This window comes from Danio rerio, chromosome 4, assembly GCF_049306965.1.
Source record: "Danio rerio strain Tuebingen ecotype United States chromosome 4, GRCz12tu, whole genome shotgun sequence".
Taxonomy (NCBI): Eukaryota; Metazoa; Chordata; class Actinopteri; order Cypriniformes; family Danionidae; genus Danio; species Danio rerio.
The window spans coordinates 9395046-9418745 of record NC_133179.1 but is presented as its reverse complement, the minus strand read 5'-3'; the positions used below and the strand labels follow the sequence as shown (position 1 = coordinate 9418745).

The 23700-nt window shown below is 36.0% G+C and overlaps 1 protein-coding gene across 5 annotated transcripts in view; it reads left to right on the top strand.

Annotated features, from left to right (window-relative positions):
- mpped1 (metallophosphoesterase domain containing 1) overlaps window positions 1-23700 on the top strand; it is a 108661-nt gene that overhangs the window by 44286 nt on the left and 40675 nt on the right. For 2 of the 5 annotated variants that reach the window (XM_017355267.4, XM_009300178.5), the window contains exons 5-7: window positions 1344-1459; window positions 4549-4662; window positions 6804-8006. In XM_017355267.4, the coding sequence (XP_017210756.1) occupies window positions 1344-1459; window positions 4549-4662; window positions 6804-6922 (349 nt within the window). In that variant the 3' untranslated portion in view covers window positions 6923-8006. Of the gene's footprint in view, window positions 1-1343; window positions 1460-4548; window positions 5370-5494; window positions 8007-23700 lie in introns of those variants that run through there. The other 3 variants (XR_012401823.1, XR_012401824.1, XR_012401822.1) reach the window with 3 other exon arrangements.

The window sequence follows — 23700 nt, the reverse complement described above, 5'->3', positions numbered from 1 at the left end:
ATATGTCATCATAGCAAAGATAAAAGAAATCAGTGATTAGAAAATGAGTTATTAAAGCTATCATGTTTAAAAATGTGTTGAAAGAATCATCTTTCCGTTAAGCAGAAATTGGGGGAAAAAATGTACAGGGGAGCTAATATTTCAGGAGGGCTAATAATTCGAGAAGTCTAATAATTCTGACTTCAACTGTATTTTAATAGCTCCCACACACATACAGTTCTGTCTTTGTGTAAGGCTGTTGGTTATTATTGTACAAAACATAAATAGAAAATATAATGTGTGAGATTTTTAAAAACGAACTCTGACTTTGTGCGTAAATAATAGTTTAATTATTTAGTTAAAGTTTTTACATACCAAGAACTAGATTTTATTTTGCTAACAGAGTGTAAATAACTTAAAATAACAAAATTCTTGAACTCAAAAAAAACAAAGTCGTTGATATCTGAAAAAAATACCATAAACAACATTACAATCGTTACTTTAAACTAAAGAATGAATAAATATTGATAACACCTTAGTTCATGCTATTAACTACTGGCTTATTACTTACCTATTGTAAATACAATAACGATTCATTAGTAGCTATAAATATGATCTTATTCTGTGTCCCTAATCCTACCCAAAACCTAAACCCAACTTCTACCTACTTCTAACTATTAATAAGCAGCTAATTAGTTGTTTATTCAGCTAGTAGTGTTAGTTAATGACTTGTTTATAATTTGAATTGTGACCTAAACTAAAGTGCTACCTAAATATTTAAAATAATTACGTTATTCTAAAGAAATGCATTTTTGTGATAATTACGAACCTAAATTAATATGCTAACACCAAGTCCTATTTTTGTTTTTGCTTACATGGCTTTAAGACCACAGAAAAGCCTGTTCCAATCCATTTCATTGGCAGTGAACTGAACAAATGCACAAACGGTAATCCTCTATGTGTAGCGCCCACTTACCAGCCATTCTGATCAGTTTGGACTACGCTGGGCGAACGTTACATCACCTAATTAATATTCATGAGCCCTGCTTTTCAAACTGCTTTTTGGGACAGTGATGGTATGATGACAGATGACAGTAAATAATGGCAAGTGGGCTGAAGAAAATAATGACAATAAAAGCTCTCTTGAAACATCTTAACTCTAACACGAGCACCATTTTCTTGCTCTAATTGAAACTTTTTCTCTCATATTGTCATTAAAAAGTGTTTTCTCATTTCTTTTGCTAAAAGAAATGATAATCTGATCAAATGTATAAACAATCAGTAAAATGCAAGGCAAATATATTGGTCATGGACACATCAGCAAGCCTTAACTATGTTTTTCCAATCATTATGTATGTTTTCAGGCAGCCATGGTACTACGGCTGGGGTTTTAATCTACCACGAGGACAAGCTCTGCTGGACAAGTGGAATCAGATCCCAGACTCAACGGATATTCTTCTCACACACTGCCCTCCTCTGGGTAAGACCTAAATCACATCACACACACACACAAGCACGCACGGAGCATGCGGTAATGGTTATCTCCCATTATGTTGTCTTCATCCTTGCGCACACACTCTTTTTGCTTTGAGGCTTTGGCAGATGGAGTTGCTACAGCAGGCTGCTAAAGCATGCAACACTGAGACGCTGTTCGCAGTGCAGCAAATCCCTTCGCACATAATAAAAGTCTCAGTCACACACACAGTCATACACACAGAGAACGGAAGTTTGTGCGTTAAAAAAAACAGCTGCGGTTTAAAACACTAAGCTTTTGGGCTTTGGGATTGTGACAATGTGTAATTCTCATGGTAAAGATTTGTCACACTATACGTTCATGCAATTGTAGGTGTTTATCTTAGTGTGGCAAATTAGCCCTAATTGACATCTCTAACGATTCACTGTGAATGTATGCATTGTGTCTACGTTTTTAATCATTCTTTTAATTCATTCTTTCATTTAAAGGCCTGTTTACACCGGTAACAAAAATTATACTCAGCTCAGAAATAAAGTTGCACGATTATTTATTATAATTTAAATGTGCTAATATACCCTTGAGGTATTAATGTGGACCTTTAAGAGACAAATTTGTACCATTTGAAAAGGTACCACCCCAGTGACAGCTCACGTACCTTTATTTCTGAGAGTGTAGTGTCCACATTTATTTGAAATATTTATCCTATGTAATTATTTGAAAAGTTTTGATTCATTAAATTGGGAGAACTGACATTTTTGTTCTGACTCTTTAAAGCTGGATGGATTCTGATTGGCTGTTAGTAGAGTTGTCGCGATACCATTAATTCACATTACGATACTATACCAGCTAAAGTATCGTGAATCTAAGTGGTATTGTGATACTGTAATTCATAACTCAAATCTATGAAATAAAGAAAATTGTCTGAAATACTATATTTTTTATGTTATAATAGGCCAACTTGAATTGAATTCATAATAATATTCATAAACATTTGCACATCAGTTCACCTAAAATGCATTAGTTGTTTTTGTTTATTTTGTAGATAACTGACAAACAAAAATACATTAAAATCAAGATACAAAGTATACCAAACAAAACTCGTTACAAAAAAGCAAATGAGACTATATGAAGAGGTCAAAATTTGTTTCAGTGTTTCCTGTTGCTCTTTTGGGTTTATCATCTATATATATGTATATATATATATATATATATATATATATATATATATATATATATATATATATATATGTATATATATATATATATATATATATATATATATATATATATATATATATATATATATATATTTTTTTTTTTTTTTTTTTTTTTTTTTCTTATCAGCTAGGAATCCAAAGTCGTTCTTTTTAAGAGAGCTACTAAATCATATTGACAAGAACAGAAGTGAACTGATTCAGATGTGCGATCGAACCAAAGCTTCAGAAAACGTGCAAAAGGCTACCTATATAAAAGGTGTGACTTCTACTCAGTTTTTCAACCTTAAAGGGCTCCATAGACTATTAAAATAAAGTGGTCTATTGTTGCACAAGCGTGAGAGCATTTTAGTGACTTTTCCACATGCAACATTATCTATTGTAGATAGACAGTTAATAATGATACTATCGTTTACAAACTACAATCGCACTGCCATTATTTTGGAGCTGTAGTATCACGATACTACCATAGTACAGGTAAACCGTGCAACCCTAGCTTTTAATGTTTTTATCAATCATCAAATGAGGGTAAAATGGTTTAAATATAATTACACTGAGATTATTCCTCTGTTTTAGCACTGTGCTTTTATTCTTTTTATTAATTATATTATATGGTTACAAGCATGATTAAAATAATTTGTAGTGTCCTTGGATGTGAATGGGACTCTTCACAAATAGATTTTCACTTGCATGTAAAACAATTAAGGTATCGCAGTGGCTCAGTGGTTAGTTAGCACTGTCGCCTCACAGCAAGAAGATCGCTGGTTCGAGTCTTGGCTGGGCCAGATGGCATTTCTGTGTGGAGTTTGCATGTTCTCCCAGTCTTTGCTTGGGTTTCCTCCAAGTGCTCCGGTTTAATACACTAGCCCAAAGACATGCCATATAGGTGAACTGAGTAGGCAAAACAAATTGTCTGTAGTGTATGTGTGTGAATAGAAGTGTATAGGTGTTTCGAAGTGATAGGTTGCAGCTGAAAGCGCATCCGCTGCGTAAAACAAATGCCGGATAAATTGGCGGTTCATTCCTCTGTGGCAATCCCAGATTAATAAAGGGACTAAGCCAAAAAAAAGAATGAATCAAGCAGTTATTTATGCAATACATAATTTGCCCTGTGTAAAACAACAACAACAACAACAAGCAATCTTAATATCAATGCACTCACCCAATTATATATGTATACTATATTATACATATAAAGTATATACTTTTAGTTTATAGTTTCAGTTTATATTATATGATATTACTACTCTTACATTTTATATTATATGCTATTACTATTCTCTGTTCTGTATTGTAGGTTTGGGGATCAAAAACTGGTTTGTAATTTAGACCCAAAGTGTGTGTTGGTTGTGGATGCTTACCCATTTTTTGAATGCACCCAAATTATTGCAAAAGAAAAGTCCAGCATGCGAACAAGGCCTGCTGATTCTACAATGGCTTGGGCGCAGCTCATGAATATTAAATAGTTGTCAGATAAGTTGCTTGGTAACCTTGCTAGAGTGTCCAGTCGCATCATCTAATTAGAATTCAGCGAGTCAAGACTTGATCCTGATAGAGTTCTTAAATGAACACCCAGTCCGTCCAAGATGTCAATATGTTGTGTTGTGGCAACTTTGTCTAAACAACTTCTTCCTCAAAATGACTAAAACTTCATTAAGGAATCGCAAATGCAATCAGATGCAGAATTGTTCAAATTCATTACGATTCCCTTCTCTAATTTGGAAGTAGGATACCAAGTGGCATTCGTCCTGCTTTGTATCTCCAAAAGCATAAATTAACCAAATTGTCTGTTCTAATCCTTCTGTCATCCGTGTATCTCTCTGTGTGCTTTTCTTGCCTTGTGATGTTCATATTAGTCATTACTGCTTTTTTTTCCGGCAGGGTTTTTAGACTGGGTGCCCAGAAAGATGCAGCGTGTTGGCTGTATGGAGCTATTGAACACCGTCCAGAGGAGAGTTCAGCCCAAACTGCATGTATTTGGACACATTCATGAAGGTAATCACATCATCAGATGATAACATTCCCAACTGCCTATAAATCATATGCATGAAAATCCACACCGCCTTGTGATCTCAAACATATTTGTTCATGCTGCCGTCAATCCGGCGTGTTTTGGGGTTAGCAGGGCAGAGTCTGTCCCATGCTGCTTTGCCTTCTGACAGCTTTATTGCAGGAACTAGTTCACATTCATATTCACACAGTAAATATAGCACACACACACACACACACACACATACACACACACACACACACACACTTAAAAATGCCTTTAATAAAAATTCCTCATCATCGTCATAGGCTGTATCATTGCATTTTGCTTGCGTGTTATGCTTTGCACGTCTGTGTTTGTCATATTTCTGCATATTTTGGGCACCATAACATTAACATATCCTTCCGTAACATAAAAACAGCAGTCGTTTGCTACTTTTGTTTGCCATTTTAGCAGTTTTTAGTGGATAAAATCTTAACAGTAATAATCTCTCATAAACATTGCATGGTTTTTGCTCTTAATTTAGTGTTTAAAGCTCAGTTCAACCCCAAATGAAAAATCTGTCATTTACTCACCCTTACTCACGTCTTTCTGAGTGAATTTATTTAATCTGAAAAGCACAAATGAAGATATTTGATCAGAAGTAAGAGACTCAGTAAGGAAATCTATATGACCTAAACCAGGGGTGTTCAAAAGCAATCCTGGAGGGCCGGTGTCCTGCAAATTTTAGTTCCAACCCCAATTAAACACACCTGAATCAGCTAATCAAGCTCTATCCAGGTGTACTAGAAACTTCCAGGGAAGTGTGTTGAAGGAAGTTGTCGCTAAACTGTGCAGGACACCAGCCCTCCAGGACTGAGTTTGGATACCCCTGAACTAAATAGTTTAATCCAAGTATTTTTGGAGACATGGTTGCAAGATAGGCTCATTCGGAAAACGTACTTCTATATACATTTCTGGAGAGCATTAATTATGTAGCCAGAGGTATGTATGGCTGCATTATGTCTTTAAAACGGATGCTACAGGACGGTATGATGCCGTTCTTTTTCGCGCTTACCAGCTGACCGCTTACTGCTGTTGCCAGTTTGTCCAGTGGCTCACTAAATACGTCGGAGGATTTAAGACACGGAGTGGAGTTGACCATGTCAAAAGGGTTCAAGTCCAGTGAAGAACGGTTCTAGAAAGCAAGTAAGACAAAAACAAAAGCCAAAAAAAAAGAATAAACAAGTAAATAACAGGATGAGAATGTGGTCAAATTTGAAAATATGGTAAAATCAGGCTGCTGAAAGAGCTTTTCTTTCTGGATTGCTTTTGAAAACACTGTCAGTTGGGTTTAGGGAAGTGGGTGGACGCTGGTCAAACGGTGCTTTTAAAACACTATCGGTTGGGTTTTGGGAAGCGGGTGAGTGGGGGTATTGGTTAGTTTGTCAGTCAGTCAGGGAGTCAGTCAGTCAGTCGACAGCAGCCTCTATAAAATTTACTTGAAAACAGCAGGTACGAATGGCACTCGCGATAGAAATTTTAGATCTCAAAAAGTGTACACAGTGGCCTCTGACGGATTCACGAAAGAAAAAACGGCAAAAAATGTAGCTCCTGGGACATATTTGGCACTCTCCAGAAATGTATATAGGGGTACAAAATCAGGTTGAGCCTGGGTTGCATGGTTGCTTTATATGATGAATAGATCTAACTTTGGCTTTTGTTTACATTGCATTACAATACAAACAACAGTATGTGAACATGAACAGAATTAGAAACAGAACTACAAATATATATGCTATCAAATCTCATTCTTGTTCTTTGTTTGTATGTGAATTAAATCTGTTCCTTATATTACGACTCTTCAGAATAATAGGGTTAAACTACTCAATTCATAAAGGTTATTTATTTATTTTTTTTAAAGAACATTTTGTAAAGACTCCATCTTCATTTGTGCTTCAAAGATGAACTGATGAATTACGATGAACAATTCAAGAGTGAGTGATTATGGATTTTCTATTTTAATTCAGGGGGTGAGCTAACTCTTTAACACTCTCAACCTTGCTTTTGACCTCATCAAAATCATCTTCCACCTTTTTCGAACGCACGTGACGTTTTCAGCTGAAGAAATTATAATATCACTGCCCTTTGTGTTTGTGTGAGCTAGGCTACGGTGTGATGACTGACGGAACCACCACATTTGTTAATGCCTCTGCGTGCACAGTGAACTTCCAACCTATGAACCCGCCCATCGTTTTTGACCTGCCCAATCCCCGGAGCTCATGATTGAACTAAGACCCGCCCCCTTCCTTTAATCAGGGTCTCGTTTTGAGCGTGTACGGATGCTGTGTTGTGTATATAAAGTGGGGCGAGAGATGCTAATTTGGATATTTCCAAGGATATTTACATCCATTTTTTTTTGTGCCATGTGACACACACGGGACATTTGAACTCTTTTTCTGAATTGAAATCTTACGTTGCACTTGAATCGGCGTGACAATCGTGTGTACTTCAAAGTCATGGAAGCCAATCAGTGCTTGGATGATGGGAAGTCAAGCATTTCCTCATTATAAGGCACTTATTTAAGGAACTTTGTAACCTTGTAGCCTCAATGGACCTCTGGTTAGCTCTGGATCCGCTCTTGAAAGTTACAGGATGTGTCCAGGGGAAACTGCGCTATGGTGCAAAACAAGTTTGTTCAGGGTCTTTAACATTTTCCTCTTTCTCTCGCTCTCTCTTTCTCAGAGTCTCAGTCTTTCATCCTACTTTTTCCTATCGGCTCTGTTGTTATATGTTGCTCTTTTGAACTTGGGGCCATGTTGGATCATTTACTGAGAGAAATACATTTAATACACCCTGAACAACAGGAATGTACTATTTTAAATATTGATGGTAAAAAAAAGAAACAAAAAAAAAATGTCCCTGTGTTCTCCACTTTTCCATGCCTTCTTTTATTGTTCGATTTACTGTAAACTGTGTAAAACTGTGAGTGTGTTTTCAAGCAAACGGTCCTTCGCCAAAGCAGCGTGGACTTTCTACAGTAGTTTGAAGTGTTTGTTTAAGGTCAAATATTTAAAAGTTCTTCTAAAGCGCCGTCGCTAGCGTCCCTCCTCCGAATATCAAAGACTCGTCATGCAGGCGAAGTGCGCTTTTTGCATTACAAGAATATGTTGCACTTTGATCCACATGCTCCCCACTATAATTTATTAACATTCCTCCTGGCGATAATTTACTCCCATGTGTTTTACAGCTCTTCAGCATTAACTGTGTGTGGCATTAGGCCTAATATGACGGTTCTGTAAGATGTGCAGAGGGTTTTCATCTCCTCCATATAAGTGGGTGAATAAAAATGAACAAATCGAACAAATTATCACTCTGCGTGTGTGTGTGTGTGTGTGTGCGCGCGTCTGTGGGCTCCTGCGTGTGTGAACGCGATCAATTGCTTCTCTTTCATAGCCTGAGGAAAAGAAAGAATCAGAGGACGGAGAGATCGAAGAGATAAAAAGAAAAAATATTGGAAACGCCAACTAGGAAGGATGAGCTGATGTCTGGGAGACGGATCTTTATTTTTTTATTTATAAGGGTTTTTTTGCTGTTTGTGCACTTGTTTGCATTTGGTCAGAGGTGCTTCACGGTCTCTTGTGGCTTTCCTCTGTTTTTTTTTTCCCTCACTCTGTTCATTCATGCCCGTATGTGGGCCTTTTCTTTGAAGACGTTGTCATCAGGTTTACTGCTGTGCTCCAGTTATTTTTTTCACAGCATGCTGTTCTGAATTGCCAAACCTATTTTGTGGGTTGTTTGTTAATTCATTGTGTTGTGAAATTTCAGTGCTAAAGATATGATTTGGGAGTTTTTATCTATTACTTTTGGTAGATTCATTTTATGCCATTTTTAAACTTCATGGTGTTAAATAAATTCTACCAGAGATGAAATCTCTTTCTAAATCTTCTATCTCTTTCTAAATTTTTTTTTACATTTTTTTGGTCACGATCGTTTGTAAATAAGTTCACACTGATATTTATGCACCAATATTGCATCGAACAAACTCAACAAGTGTTTAGAAATGTATGGCTTCAATGTGAAATCACTCCAAAATGAAGAAGTTACATCATGTGAAGATATGTAAAGATAAAGGCATTTCATACAGTAAAAATGCACTTTTCACATGTTCATATTGGGAATGTAATGTTACAGAATTTTAGAATAAAAGGTCCTACTTCATATTAAGTGGCCTTAACTTAAATATACAGTACTTACACTGGAATTAATAATTTGCTACAAAGATCTTTTTGTGTAAATCCATGTTTTTACATTGCACTTATGCTTGATTAAATACCTGCATGTAACTACAACTGTAATTAATTTGTGTAATTACATTTATAATTACATTGTTTACGCACCCTTAATACTACCCAGACCAAATCTGTTCCTAACCTTATGCATATACCACCTCAACAGCACCAGAAGAGTTCTGCAATTCATTATAAACACATTAAGCACATTGTTTTTATCTTCTGGTGTAAGTGCATATTAGTTAATGATAACTAATATAAAGTGGGACCGATTAAAAATAAATTATTAAAATGTAGAATTTTTCATGGACAGTAAGGTATTTATATCTGTATAAACAATTAAAATGAAAAAGTAACATTTTAAAATTTGCTGTCAAACAGTTATAAAATTTGTGTTTTAAAGATTAACACATCCATTTTGCACGTTGGTGTGCACGATCATATTGACGCCCTTTATTTAGTAACGAGGTGTTAAACGTCGATGGAAAACGCGAGCAAAAAATCTCTCGGTGTGCGCAGGCCTTAAGAGTAATAAGTTTTGTTTCAGTTTAATCTGTTTGTGGCTTGTGTACTCTTTTTTTCATACATATCTGTCAACATTGGGGTGTTAAAAGAAGGAATACCCCATGCGTCTATTTATCACTATGGAGCTAAATAAAAAACAAAAGCACAGAACAGATTCACATTTAAGAGCAAGGGGCATCCCCTGGCGGTTCAGCGGTATGGGTTGCGCATAGGGAGGATCGGCTCTTTGATGTTTATTGCCACCCTTCGTAGAAAGATTAAAAACATGGGAAACTACCTTTACAGGATTATAGCAGGATAGAATTGTAAAACAAGGGAAATCCTGGGAAAAATAAGAGGCTTGAATGCTTCTTGAACAATCATTCACTCAAACGAAATTCAAATGCTTCACCATCACCGAGATGGATACCATTTCTCCATCAATCTCTCTTAAATTAAAACTGATCCCCAATCCCGGACTACATAATCATTTGTCTTCAATCTCCCTTTCATTTCATCCCTTTCTTTTTGTCTAGCTGTGTGGTGAGACAAGATATCCACATTATTACACTTTGTCCTAATAAAAGGACGGCGAATTCCATATCAATTATCTGCACGTGGCTTAAAAACTTCATTCATGTAGGCAAAAATGGCTCTCGCTCCTGTATCGCTCCGGCCTTCCTTCTTCCACACCTCTGCACATCCTAATGAAATCCCTCATTCAAATAATTACATGAGTAATCCTGCGGGATGGAAGGTAATTTATTCCGGCTTGGCTTTTACTATGCCATTAAAGACTCTTTTCCGTTATCCTTCCCATCCACTTTTTTTTTTTTTTTTACCTATGCACATGTTCCCCTATTACTCTCCTTCCATTTTCTTAGATCTTATTGTTTATCTACTCTTCCATTGAATCCTCTTTCATGCACAACAACATCAGAATCTGTCTTTCTGTGTGCTTTACACAACAATTTCCTCTACTTCTAAACCTTAACTCACAAATACATCGTCTACGTCTTCTCGTCAGTTGTTTCGACCTCTTAAACCCAAACAAAAGGAATGGTGTTGAGGATTTTAGCGCAGTTAAACATCCCGGGGTGTGCCGTCTGGCTCAGTCTCAAACTACTACTTGATGCCAGTCGCAGGAATACGAGTGGAACAAATGCGCGCACAACTGCCGCCGGAGAAAAGAAAACACAAAACAATTAGCCGCAACAATGCATGCTGATTACTGTCATATGCTGCTTATTTATGAACAATGTTTGCTGTGACGAAGATGTTTCTTTTCCAGCGCCTTTGCATTGCCCATATCCCGAAGCAGAAGTTTGCGTGAAGACATTTTACCGTTTGAAATTTGGAAAATGAATGCTGTTATTTGGTATGATGGCACACTTAATGACTACAAATGTCCTCGGGGGAACATCTTTAGACTAGAATCTTTTTTAGTTATGCTGGATATATACAGTTGACGTCAACATTTTTAACCCTCCTGTGAATTTTCTTTTTCAAACATGTTTAACAGAGCAAGGAAATGTTCACAGTATTTCCTAGAATATTTTTCTTCTGGCAAAAAATCTTATTTGTTTTATTTCGGCTAGAATAAAATTGCTTTTTAATAAAAAAAAAAAAAAAACATTTTAAGGTCAATATTACAAGTCATTTTCAAGCCTTATCCATCTTAAATTATTTTAGGCTGCATTTCTATTATTCTTTTGTAATTATAATATATGCTATTGATGATCTTATTTTAGTAATTTACTGAGATTAACAATAAAACATTTAAGAATAAATTACGTTATCGAAATTTTAAAGAACTAGTAAAATCTAAAGGTTGAAAAACTTGTATCTAAATATTGAATTAGATTTGAAATATTAAGTATGCTGTTTATAAATAAAAAAAACTCAATACTTAAAGAGCTTGAAGTATACTTTTTCTCTTTCACATTCATTAAACTATAGTCATATATATGTATATTTATAATTCTTCAGCTTTAAACTTTTCTCCTTGAGTAAGAATGTCAATAGTGTAATTATATTTATATGTGTTCATACAAGATTTAGGTCCAGCACTGTCGGATCATAAATGCAATATGAAGCATGCATCTTTTTGAAGTTATGGATTCCCTTGGTTTTTCTGCACTTGATTCACACTCTTTTCTAAAATGAAAGAAATGAAAGTCTGCTTCTTTGATCCCAGCTGGATTGGGTTAAACATCCCAAAATATTCTGCACAGACTTATAATATTTTATTTATATAAAATTCTATCCCTAATTTTAAGCTTCATTGGGTTTCTTTTGTCTTTTGAAAAATGTTATTGCTTTTGTTAAGAGAAGATGCATTAAATAGATTTTATAGATCGATATTACAAAATATTTATAATTCAAATAAGCAGGGTTATTTTATAATTTCTGTTCATCAAAAAAATGTAATGTATCAGTATAAAAATATATAAAAATTGAAAGAATTGTGTGATGCTGAAGATGGAGTAATAATGCTGAAAATTCACCTTTGCATAATGGGAATCAATTACATGCTAAAAATATTAAATAAGAAAATTAGATTTTTTTTTAAACAGAGTAATAAAATTACACATGGTGGCACGGTGGTTCAGTGATTAGCATTGTCACCTCACAGCAAGAACATTGCTGGTTTGAGTTGTGGCTGGGCCAGTTGGCATTCCTGTGTCAAGTTTGCATGTTCTCCCTGAGTTTGCGTGGTTGTCCTCTGGGTGCTCCAATTTCCCCAACAGTCCAAAGACTTGCGCTGTACTGTAGGTGAATTGGATGAACTAAACTGGCCATAGTGCATTAGAGTGTGTGTGAATGCGGAGTTGTGTGGGTATTTCTCAATACTGGGTTGCGGCTGAAAGGCCATCTGGTGTGTAAAACATGTGCTGGAAGAGTTGGCGGTTCATTCCGCTGTGGCAACCCCTAATAAATAAGGGACTAAGCTGACGGGAAATAAATGAATGAGTAAATATTACACATTCAATAATGTTTTTATTTCATCAAAGCAAAATATACCTTTTAATGACACACTGGTGTGCATCATATTTTTTTAAAACTGTAAACTATGTAATCTACATAAAGAACAAGTCAAAAGTGGAATGTATTATTTGCAAGGTCAAGACGCATTGTCCTAGTTGGGTTCATTAACATATGAAACATCATCCCCACTAACGCCTCAGGGGGCACTGACACAGAACAAGAACAATAGTAGCAATCTTGCTGCATACAGAATACAAATAACCCATCTCTTGGAATAAATAAGCCTCATTTATCTATTGTAATTTACAACAATGTTAAGTCATTTAGTCATAACGCAGAAGAAAAAAAAGTGCAGCACAAGAAATGTTAAGATGCCAGATTTAGCTCGGGTTGCCAGGTTTAGCCATCTCCCTCCCACTTTTAGCATGGCTTAGGGCTGCGAGGACTTACTCCATGGGGAGTCATGCAAAACCAGCACACCCCCTCACTCTTTTGTTCTGCGACGGTTCTTTCTCCATGCCAAAAAATGACGAAAACTCCCAATTCTGTCATCAGCAAAGTGTCTGAACAGAGCCTCGGGGTGGGAGGTCCCTGCTGAGTTCTTACCCAATCTGCTGCCCGCTCTCTTTTCTTACCAACATACAGGGCATTTGTACCATTATCGACACACACTAGATACACCATTATACTAATGCTGTTTTGATGATGCCCAAAGTGTGCACCGAAACCATCTCTTCACCTCTTGATGTTGGATATTACCCATATCAAGGCCCTGACATCTTAGGTAGGCTCAAAGTAGAAAGTAATGAAGACAGACAGGCAAGTTTGGTGTTTTTAAACAGCGTTTGAGGATGGACCCAACTTGGTGGCACACTCTGTAAAAAGAGTAATTAGTTGACCTAACTTAAGCAGAGTAAATAATTTTACACTAAGAGTGCAAAAACTGCATACTAATGTTGCAATATTTAATCAATTCCATGCGTGTTAAATAAAAAAAGGTAAGGAGAGGGTTTTCTTCAATGTCAAAAATATTAGTCATTTATTAGATACAAATTAATAATTCAATTCAAAGAATTCTGGTATCCCCAATGCAATGCAAGAATTACATTCAGGAGGTGCTCAATATTCATTTCCTGACTGGCTTTTATACGCAGCTGATACTAACAGGTGGAGTTTAGTAGAATTCGTCGCATGTCAATCATTATTCAGTCCTCCGTTGGTCGCACCCATACATACATCCTCTTTTTCTACAAATTCTCTGCACTACATTAAAAGCATAAGACTTCACAACTGCAAATATTCTGAGTTCAGTTTTAACCCATCTCTGCTCACAAGTTAATATTAGACAGTCGGGAATTTGAATTTCTATCAGCTTCATCTACTTTCGCAAAAATGCATCATTAGCATGCAAGGCGTATCACACTCAAGAGAAGAAGTTCGGTTAATATCATTATTAAGCAATACAAATGCAATTGTTTAATGAAAAGATAAAGAGACAATAATAATATTAAAAATATATTCCTTTTCCCAACACTAAATTTAATACACTATCACCACTGCCAGGTCATATTTAGCATAAATTATTTTTTCTTTAAACTGACATGAGTAAAAGTTAACATTTTCCCCACATGACATTTACAAAGAAAAGTGTATATTCTAATGTTTTAATACAAATATTATTATAAAAAATAACAATAAAAATAATAATAATAATTTATAATAATAATAATAAATAATCATTTAACATGTCAACAATTTTTTTTTTTGTTGCCTTATTTAAATGAGTGTTTAAACAGTATATGTACACTTGGGTTTTAACACTGTAATGGTACAGGGGCTTACACCAGAAATTCAACACTTTAGTTTGCAGTGTGATTGCTGATATAATCTTGAAATTTAATTTCAAAATCACAAACATTAACTTTGCAACATTTGTACTTTCATTTTAAGTTTTTTTATTGTATAGATTGCAAGCTATTACAAACTATCTTCATCTTCCTCATCACTCCACATAATGTCCACATCTAAGATATTTCTATCTGCTATATGCTCAAGAACTTCAAGATCTGTATATTCTGCTTATGAAATGGTTTCAGCAATTAATTAGTACATTTAATAATTAGTTTTTTAAAAACATAAAGTTCAATCAGCATTACTGGAGATTTTATTTGAGTAACAGATTTTAAACCCATTGTAGATCCTAATACACAGACATAATTAAAAAAAAAATCCTGATCAAAAGCTCGCAATGCTACAAAATATTTGAAACTTTAATCAGTAAGTGCAATCCCTCTTTTTTTACATACAATCTATGAAATATTGGCAAACATATCAATAAATCTGAATATGTAAATCTTATGTCTGTGTGTGTGGAGTGAAGTAAAGCCATGCTGCTTTTCAGTGTAGTGGATTTTTTTCGTCAAACTACAACATGTCAAGCCTTACGGCCATTTGATTGGATGACAATCGTCCACTCTCATGGATTAAAGGCATTAAATTAAATGCTCAGGAACCACAAAAAACATGTGCTGACATGTGGTCCGAAGCGGTTAATGGACATGATTTATCTGCAAGCTATTAAAAAAAAAACACATTTTTGATGTCATTCATCACAATCAGCAGTGTGATGTAATGATTGTGATGTAATAAATCTGCAGAACCCAAGTAGCAATGAAAGTACAGTTATAAAGTCATTTGCATATTCACATACTGAAGTGCTACGAAGACCGAATATGAAGGAAAGCAGACAGATCTCGGACATGTCAAGCCATCTGTTCTGACACTCTGAAATGATGAGATATCGATGTAACAGGTCTGATACACGCTCAGGGGAAACTTATTGAATCAAATCCGAATCACACTGCTCTTGTAAGCATGTACGTGCATGTGTGTTTTAGATGCAATATATATTCCTGTATTGCCATCGGATTGGCCGATGATATTGATTTGTTTGTTTGTTGGGGCTCGTGCCAGGTTTGAATGCAAGCAGGTGTTCTGCGCATTGGTTTCCTTGGCGACAAACTTCAAACTGTCTCGCAAGTCTCGTTCGGATTCTCTGTCCGTGAAGTGGAAAGCAGTGAAGATGATCTGCCAAAATCCATCACAGTCTCCAACATGTAATCCATCATCAGATTAGCATACATTGACAAAAAGCATGACTCTAAATACGTTCTGGTTGGATGTGTGTGTGTGTGTGTGTGTTTTCATGTGATGGGTTTTCAATTTGGTTCTCCTCCACTTTGAATAAGAGAGGCACACACCAGGCACACGGCTTCCAGTTGCACAGATGAACATTAATATGAATATTTGACGCATTCCTTTGAATATTTTTTATAACTGTGCATATCAAATATGTCTTCGGCTCAGTGTCAAGAATGTTACACTAAATTCCATGGTGATTTTAAAAGGCTGATAATTCCTGCTTCGAAAGATGAAAGGAATCTTTGTTTTTAATATGAACATTTGGAACGATCCTCAAAAAAGATATAATTGTTTTCAACATTGCTATCTATCTATCTATCTATCTATCTATCTATCTGTCTGTCTGTCTGTCTGTCTGTCTGTCTGTCTGTCCGTCCGTCCGTCCGTCCGTCCGTCCGTCCGTCCGTCCGTCCGTCCGTCCGTCCGTCCGTCCGTCCGTCCGTCCGTCCGTCCGTCCGTCCGTCCGTCCGTCCGTCCGTCCGTCCGTCCGTCTGTTTATTGTATATTTCTGTCTGTTACCTTAGTGCACAACATCTATGTTTTTAGTTGTTGTTATAATCCATCAGGAGGCAAAAAAGAAGCTAATCTTAAAATTTGTTTTGCAGTGAATAAAAAAAGGCTTATTTGCAGAGATTTTTTTTTGTACTTTAAGGGTGTTTTCACATATTATTATTTAGTTCTGTTGAATTACACTAGAGATTTTTCCCTCTTGATGCAGTTTGCTTGAGCAGGTGTGAATTTAGAAATGGCACTCGAGTTTGCACCAAATGTGGACCAAAAAAGCATATCGAGACCTCCTTGAACTGCACTTACACTGCATTATTGGATGTGGAGGAAAAATATTTGTTGACAGCTCTTTACCAACTATTTTAAACAGAGAGAGAGAGAGGGGGAAAACTTTACTTAATGGATCATTGGTAATATTTACGGAAGATGACCATCTCACAGACACAGTTTAGCAAAATTAATTCACGCCTCCTGCTGGAGTGACTTGCGATGCGCCTTCGCTGTTTGCAATGCATTAAAACATTGTTTTCCAGCCGCGCTTCTTTCTCGAAATGTGTAGTTTGTCTGAAGTGATGTATACAAACTATATAGTATACTTTGACTAGGGATACAAGTAGCTAGGGCAGTCGTACCTCCAAAGTAAAAATCAACATTTTGTGTCTGCCAGTTTGTTTACTTGCAGGAGTTCCAATGGCATTTTCCTGCATGTTAATTCTGACCAATCGTAAAGCAGTTTAGGAAATACGCTTAATAACATCTGGCCAGTGATTGATGTGGGTTTTGTCACATGACTGCATTTTGGTTCTTTTCAACTGGTTCGGACCAAAGCAGTCGGTGTGTTGTAAAGGGGGTGTTGTAGGGGGGTGTCATGATGACCCAGGGTTGTAGTATATTTGTTAATTGAAAGCTTAAAGGGGCCTTTAATGAATTGCTCCAAGAAGTCAGTACAGTAGCCCACGCACAGCAATGCCTACAGTGATTCCTCTGAATATATTATCTCTGAATATCTCACATATTACGTTTAAAATATAACCAATATTTACTTTGCCTGTTGTCGTAATTGGTTTGTTTACAAAGCGAGAGCAGCAAATTTAAGGATGCACTTCTGAAAGGGGAGTTTTGTTTGTGTGTGCCTTTTGAATACAACTGATGATATAAAAACTAGTGCTGCTGCCCACTTTACATTTAATTACCTAGCTTCACATTTCCAATCTGGAAAACAAAAAAACAGAGTGCTGTGAACATAGCGAACTTTTTGGCTGGCTTCCTTTTAATAGGGTTTTTAGAGGATACAAATTAAAACGAAGTCCTGCTGCTTGCAGGCAGCCTCCAAAGAATATAATTAGCTGGAACATCTAGAAATCAAAATTATTCAGTGTTTCTGTTCTTTTGTTTGCTCTAATGAGATACGAAGAACATGTAAGCTATATTTGTGCAGCGAATAATTTCTCCAATGACTCATGAAGCAAGAAATGGGATGCTTTTCAGGATGTGTGTGCGCGCTCTCCTGAGAGCCTTGCACATTATAGAGGCAAAATGAGTGCCCTGAATGTTGATATTAGGCTATTCACACCTGCATCGCTCTGCAGGAGGTTTAGCCACCTCTGAATCCTGCTGTAGTTATGCTCTGCTATTTCCCTACTTGACTGATCCTGCAGTTAACCTTATGTATTCAGTATGTGGACTGCATTTGTCTAAATGGCGTCTGACTGGGCGCTGTGCGTATTATGCAACATTAACTTTGCTCTTTGCTTTTTCTCTGGAAGTAGCATTGGCATCCTTTTTTGTTGGATTTTGGTCAGCTTCTCTTTCCAAATTTATCTTTTCACAAATGTGCTACAGTAGGAAAAAATGGCTGGAAATGAAATGCAACTACTGCAGTTTATGCTTCAAATGATAATAATATATGTATATCTGCCAATGGAAGGACACAAAATACACTTTTTTTTTTTATGTGAAGCTGCTTTGACACAATCTACATTGTAAAAGCGCTATACAAATAAAGCTGAATTGAATTGAACTTTTGATCCTTTGAACAAGACAAACAATTAATGTCTTTAAGGAATATTTTAGCCCAAAACTGCATATATCTGTGATCAATCATGGCTTGAAGAACAATACTTTTGTCTGAACTTTTTCTGAAATAGGGATTAACTGACATAATTACAATTAATTTTAATATATTTTTGGCAATTTTGCTTTTCATGTAAATATATCTTGTCTTGAAAGATATTTCAAAATGTCCAGAAATTTCACAATGCCTCCAAAGCCAATAACGTGCTACTTTGCAAATCAAAAACGATCCATTAGCGACACGTTTCCTTGGAAATGCATTTATGATTTCCCAGAGACACTGAACACAGCCTGAAGGTAATAACAGGTCCTCAAATCCAGACATTTTCAGTGCTATATTAATGCACTTAAAAAGAAGAAAAATCTGCCTGTAAATCTGAGCAATCAATTTTTCCCCCTCACCTTTTTAATGCACTCAGAGCATTTTAAGTTACCTTAATGTATCTCCCTGCGGCTGAGCGACACTTTCAGAGGGTGATTGTCTGGAGGACAAACCTCTCCGGAGGACTCCGTTTTTGTGTCACTGAGCTTTTCCCTCTTGCAGAGTGACTTCATCAGTGAGTGAAGAATAAAACAACACCCACTGACACTTATTGGTGAGCATGCTGTTGATGTTTTAATCAGAGTGAATGGGCGGAGAGATGTCTGACTGGTTTTTATATGACATGAAAGTTCTTTTTGTATCAAATATTGTCAATTAGCATAACTTTGCTGATTTACTAACTTAACCAATATGGCATAAAGCATGTAACCGTGTGATTTCTATTGGCAATAGTGACATTTTACTGTTGTGCTGTTTTAAAGGTTGCTAATTTAGATTTTAAAGGTCTTATACATGGTTTACATCAATCTGAAGTTTAAAAAAAACTAGTGTAAGGTAAACATTTATTAAGTTTATTTTTACATAATTTAAGTGTGTTTATTGTGTATATTTATTATATAAATATACATAGATACAAATTTATATATAAATTTAAGTATCTATGCAACAAAAAATATTTTGTGTAGTTTTGTTTGCGTATCACATATTGATGCATAATAAATATACATAATACACTAAAACTAATATAATCCATTTTTAACATGCAAGTTCAGAGTGTCCATTTAACTATTCTGTCTCTCCAAACCCCAACTTTTTTTGAAATTGCTCTGCTTTGATTTGCCAAAAGTTTGATTGTGATTGGTCAACCACTGAAACCATGTTGCAAACTCAATGCCCATTAAGGGATGCGTATGCATTTCAGCTCCAAAGGCTTTCTCAGCTCTTGTAGCTGACAGATCACTTCTTTTTCGTTCTTTTATAACCTGTTTTAACACATTTGAATGATTTTATCAGTTTTTAATTATTTTAATTTTTTGTTTTTATTCTCTTATACTTGTCTCTTTTATTCCTGTTTACCTAAATCACTTTGTAATGCCACTGTGGATGAAATATATATTGCTTTATAAATAAACTTGCCTTGCCTTGTAAACACAGTGATTTGCACAGTAACAATGGCCACAGAATCAGTTCAATCCCAAGTCCTCATTTGAAGTGAATTTACTAGTATTCAGCAGAAAACAATATTCTTAACATGCCAACAACATAAACCAAACACTTCCAGGACTCAACTGCAGTGTTTGAGGGGAAATATTGACATTGCCAGTGAAGACCATAGACTGGCATAATAGTAGCAAACTTGCATTGGTTTGTGCAGGAAGTAAGATTAAAATTCAAGCTGATTCTGATTCCTTTTCTAGTAGACTCCACTTAACTTGCACTTCAATATTCAACACATTGCAGACCTTTTACATTCACAGCTAGTATACACACAAAAAAATGTATTATTATATTATCTTATCATTTACTCTTCCACGTGTGATTTTAAACCTTTATGACTTTCTTTCTTGTGTTGAAAACAAAAGAAGATATTTTGAAGAATGCTTTTGAAGGTTGTTGGCACCCATTGACTTCTGTAGTATTACTGTGGAAGTCAGTGGGTGCCAGCTACTAGCATTCTTCAAAATATCTTCTTTTGTGTCCAACAGAAGACAGAATCTCAAACAGGTTTTGAAGGGCGAGTGCATTATATTTGTTTTTTTGAGATGAACTATCCTTTTAAGAGCGGCTGTCCTAAAATCTGTCCTCTGATGACCCCTGTGTGTGTATGCGGTGTCTTTAAGTCATAACTATGCAGATCTCTCATAAGGAACGGCTTGTAAGTTTTACACACACACACACACACACAGAGACAGCAGTATCAGGAATCGGAGCACGTCCCAGCATCCTGCGCTCTTCTCCCCGGTGTTTGCATGCAGCTCTGTCTGACTCCAGACCTGCTGCCGAGCTTCATTACAATCCGCTGTAACACCAAACCGCTGTTTGATCTGCGGCTCACTGGCTTTATTATTAAGACAAGACACCCCCCCCCCTCTACTTTCTATCTTTTACAGACCATAAAGACAGAAGGAGCGTCTATCTGCTACTGAAGCCTGACTCTGAGAAAGGCGGTGAATGTGTCTTAAAACATTTTTTGATTATTTCATAAAAGCGAAGAAACATCAAACCATTGAATAAATATTTGAGGTTCGTTGGAGAAAGGGGTTGTGGATTTCCGGTAGGATTTGAGCTTTTGAGATGGAGAGATTAAAGATTTTGAGAAAGACTTTGCCGTCAACAGACAAACAGATGTCGTAGATTTATCATGTTAGATTTTTTTTGATGTGTTAGTGTTTTAGAGAAATGGCTTCTTGTCGTGTTTTGCAGCAAATCTGACTTCTGAATGTCAGTAAAAAATGGAGAAAAAGTTTTGGTGGATTTTTCTTGTTTGTGTGGCTCAGAAATATAATAGAATTTGTCATTAACCCTTGTTTCAAATCTCAGAGTAATAAAGTTAAGTTAAATATGCTTCGTTGTAAATGTGGCACAATTCACTTTTATGATTATTAAACACTACCTGACAAAAGTCTTGTCGTTGATCCCAGTTTTAAGCACAACATATAATCACTTGACTTCTAGTTGATCAATTGGAAGTGTTAAAAGGTTGATTTTTCTGATGAATCAACTATTGAACTACATCCCAATCATCACAAATACTGCAGAAGACCTAATGGAACCCGCATGAACCCAAGATTCTTATTGAAATCAGTCAAGTTTGGTGAAGGAAAAATCATAGTTTGGGGTTACATTCCGTATGGGGGAATGCAAGAGATCTGCAGACTGGATGCAACATCAACAGCCTGAGGTATCAAGACATTTGTGGTGCCCATTACATTACAAGCCACAGGAGAGGCAAATTCTTCAGCAGGATAGCGCTCCTTCTCATACTTCAGCCTCCACATCAAAGTTCCTGAACGCAAAGAAGATAAAGGTCCTCCAGGATTTGACAGCCCAGTCACCAGACATGAACATTATTGAGCATGCCTGGAGAGAGATGAAGGAGGCATTAAAGTTGAATCCAAAGAATCTTGATGAACTCTGGGAGTGCTGCAAGAGTTCTTTCTTTGCCATTCCAGATGACTTTATTAATACGTTATTTGAGTCATTGCAGAGATGTATGAATGCAGTCCTCCAAGCTCATAGGTGTCATAAACAATATTAGATCTTTTTCCACTGCAGCATGACTTTATATTCTATACTGTACATTATTTCTGTTCAGTGACAACCTAAGCAAAGTCAAACCTTACTGTTCTTATTAAACAATTAAAAATCAAGGCATGATCATACTTTATTTTGGTAAAGAAAAGCGTAATCTAAAGGCCTTTGCCTTTCATATAAGCCACTTCTGGTACTAAATGATCATCTAGATGTCAAGTTATTATTTGTTTTTCATAAATCTTGAATAAGCAACAAGACTTTGTCAGTTGTGACTTTAAAAATCAAAGTTTTTTTCTCTTTTTAATTGCATTTTTTATTTTGCATTATTTCACTTTTTCCTCACAGTTGCAACTTTATGGTATGTTTCATTTTGCTACATTTTACTAAATTGTATTTATATGCTACCCATTAATATGAGATAAATGAATCTAATTCTGCCTGGTAGAAATATTATTTTTGTATGTCAAAAGATTATTGCTATAAGAAATTAACAACTAAAACATATGCAAAAGAGACAACAAAGATAAAATCCTCATTTAAAACTATTTGGTTGCACAGCGTTGAGATGAAAAAATAATTCAGGTGGATTATATTATTAACTGATATTGTGTTCGCATAAAAAGAAACCAAGCACGAGTCACAAAAAGTTATATAGAGAGGATAAGTAAGAATATTTTTGCTTTTTCTTGTAACTGCAACTTCAGAGTTTTACATTGTAACTTTATTTTAATTGCAATTTATCTCACAATGTTCAAATCTCACATCTTTATTTTCATAATTGCAAATAATTTTCTAAATATTTTAATTGAAACTATATGTAGCAATTTAATTGTTTTTCTCTGAAGTTGAATGTAACACTTATATAAAGTCATGAGTTTTTTTTAGGAAAACTGACTACCAGCTTCATTAACATGTTATGGTTAATTTATTCCAGCATTAAAGGGCTGTTCAGTTTAACAGCACTTAAATTGTCAGAGGTTGTCAAGTTGCTGTTCTTTTTGGGTGTTGATATACAAGACATTATTATGATGAGATTAATATTGCATAACTTATGCAATATTTTCACCCATTACATAAATATTCCCATGCATTGAGCACATGCAAACCCATCAAAAGGGCTTTTCCCCCTTAACCATTGGTTTCTATCATTTTACACACCACTTTTAACCCTGGCTAAAGACATTTTTCACACATATAATTTAGAAACAGACTAAACAGTGTGAAATGTAAATTGAAATGTAAATTGAATGACTTTTGCAAGTGCAAAAAGCCCCAAAAAGTTAAAGAGGACAAAGTCATCTCTCCACTGGTGGTAAAATGAAAAGAATTGACTATAGTTCACTACAATTACAATCATCAAAGGCCAGCGGCGTTCACCACGACATAAACTACATAACAAATTCACCAGCAGACATCTCAGTCCAGCAAGCGTGAATTCATATTTCAGCTTCTAATCAGCATTTAACTCCTCCATTAGCGTGCCCTCCGATGTGTATGTGTGTACAGGACGCAAACGTGCATATGGACGCTGTGTATGTTTGTGTTGCGCTACAGCCCACCTGGGATTTCACATCAGGGTTGGAGAGTCAGTGCGCCGCGGTAAAGGCAATGACCCAATTAACAACAAAGTCACATCACCGGGTGGCCAAACAAGCTGCTTCACTGAGGAACAAAAGGAGGAGGAGAGGCGTCCCGTTTCCGTTTTGAGGGGGGATAAAACGTCGTCCACGCGTGTTTCCATGGTGAACACCCCCACACGTAGTGCGTTTTTTTTTTTTTTTTTTTTGCGTGCGCTACCTTTGCAGGCATTAGTCATAATTAACAAGGCTACTCGGGAGATTATTTTCTGGGCAAACATTTTAATTAAAATTGTTCCCTCTGTTGCGCGCATGCCATCTCTTCACTTAGTGCCAATTTCCACC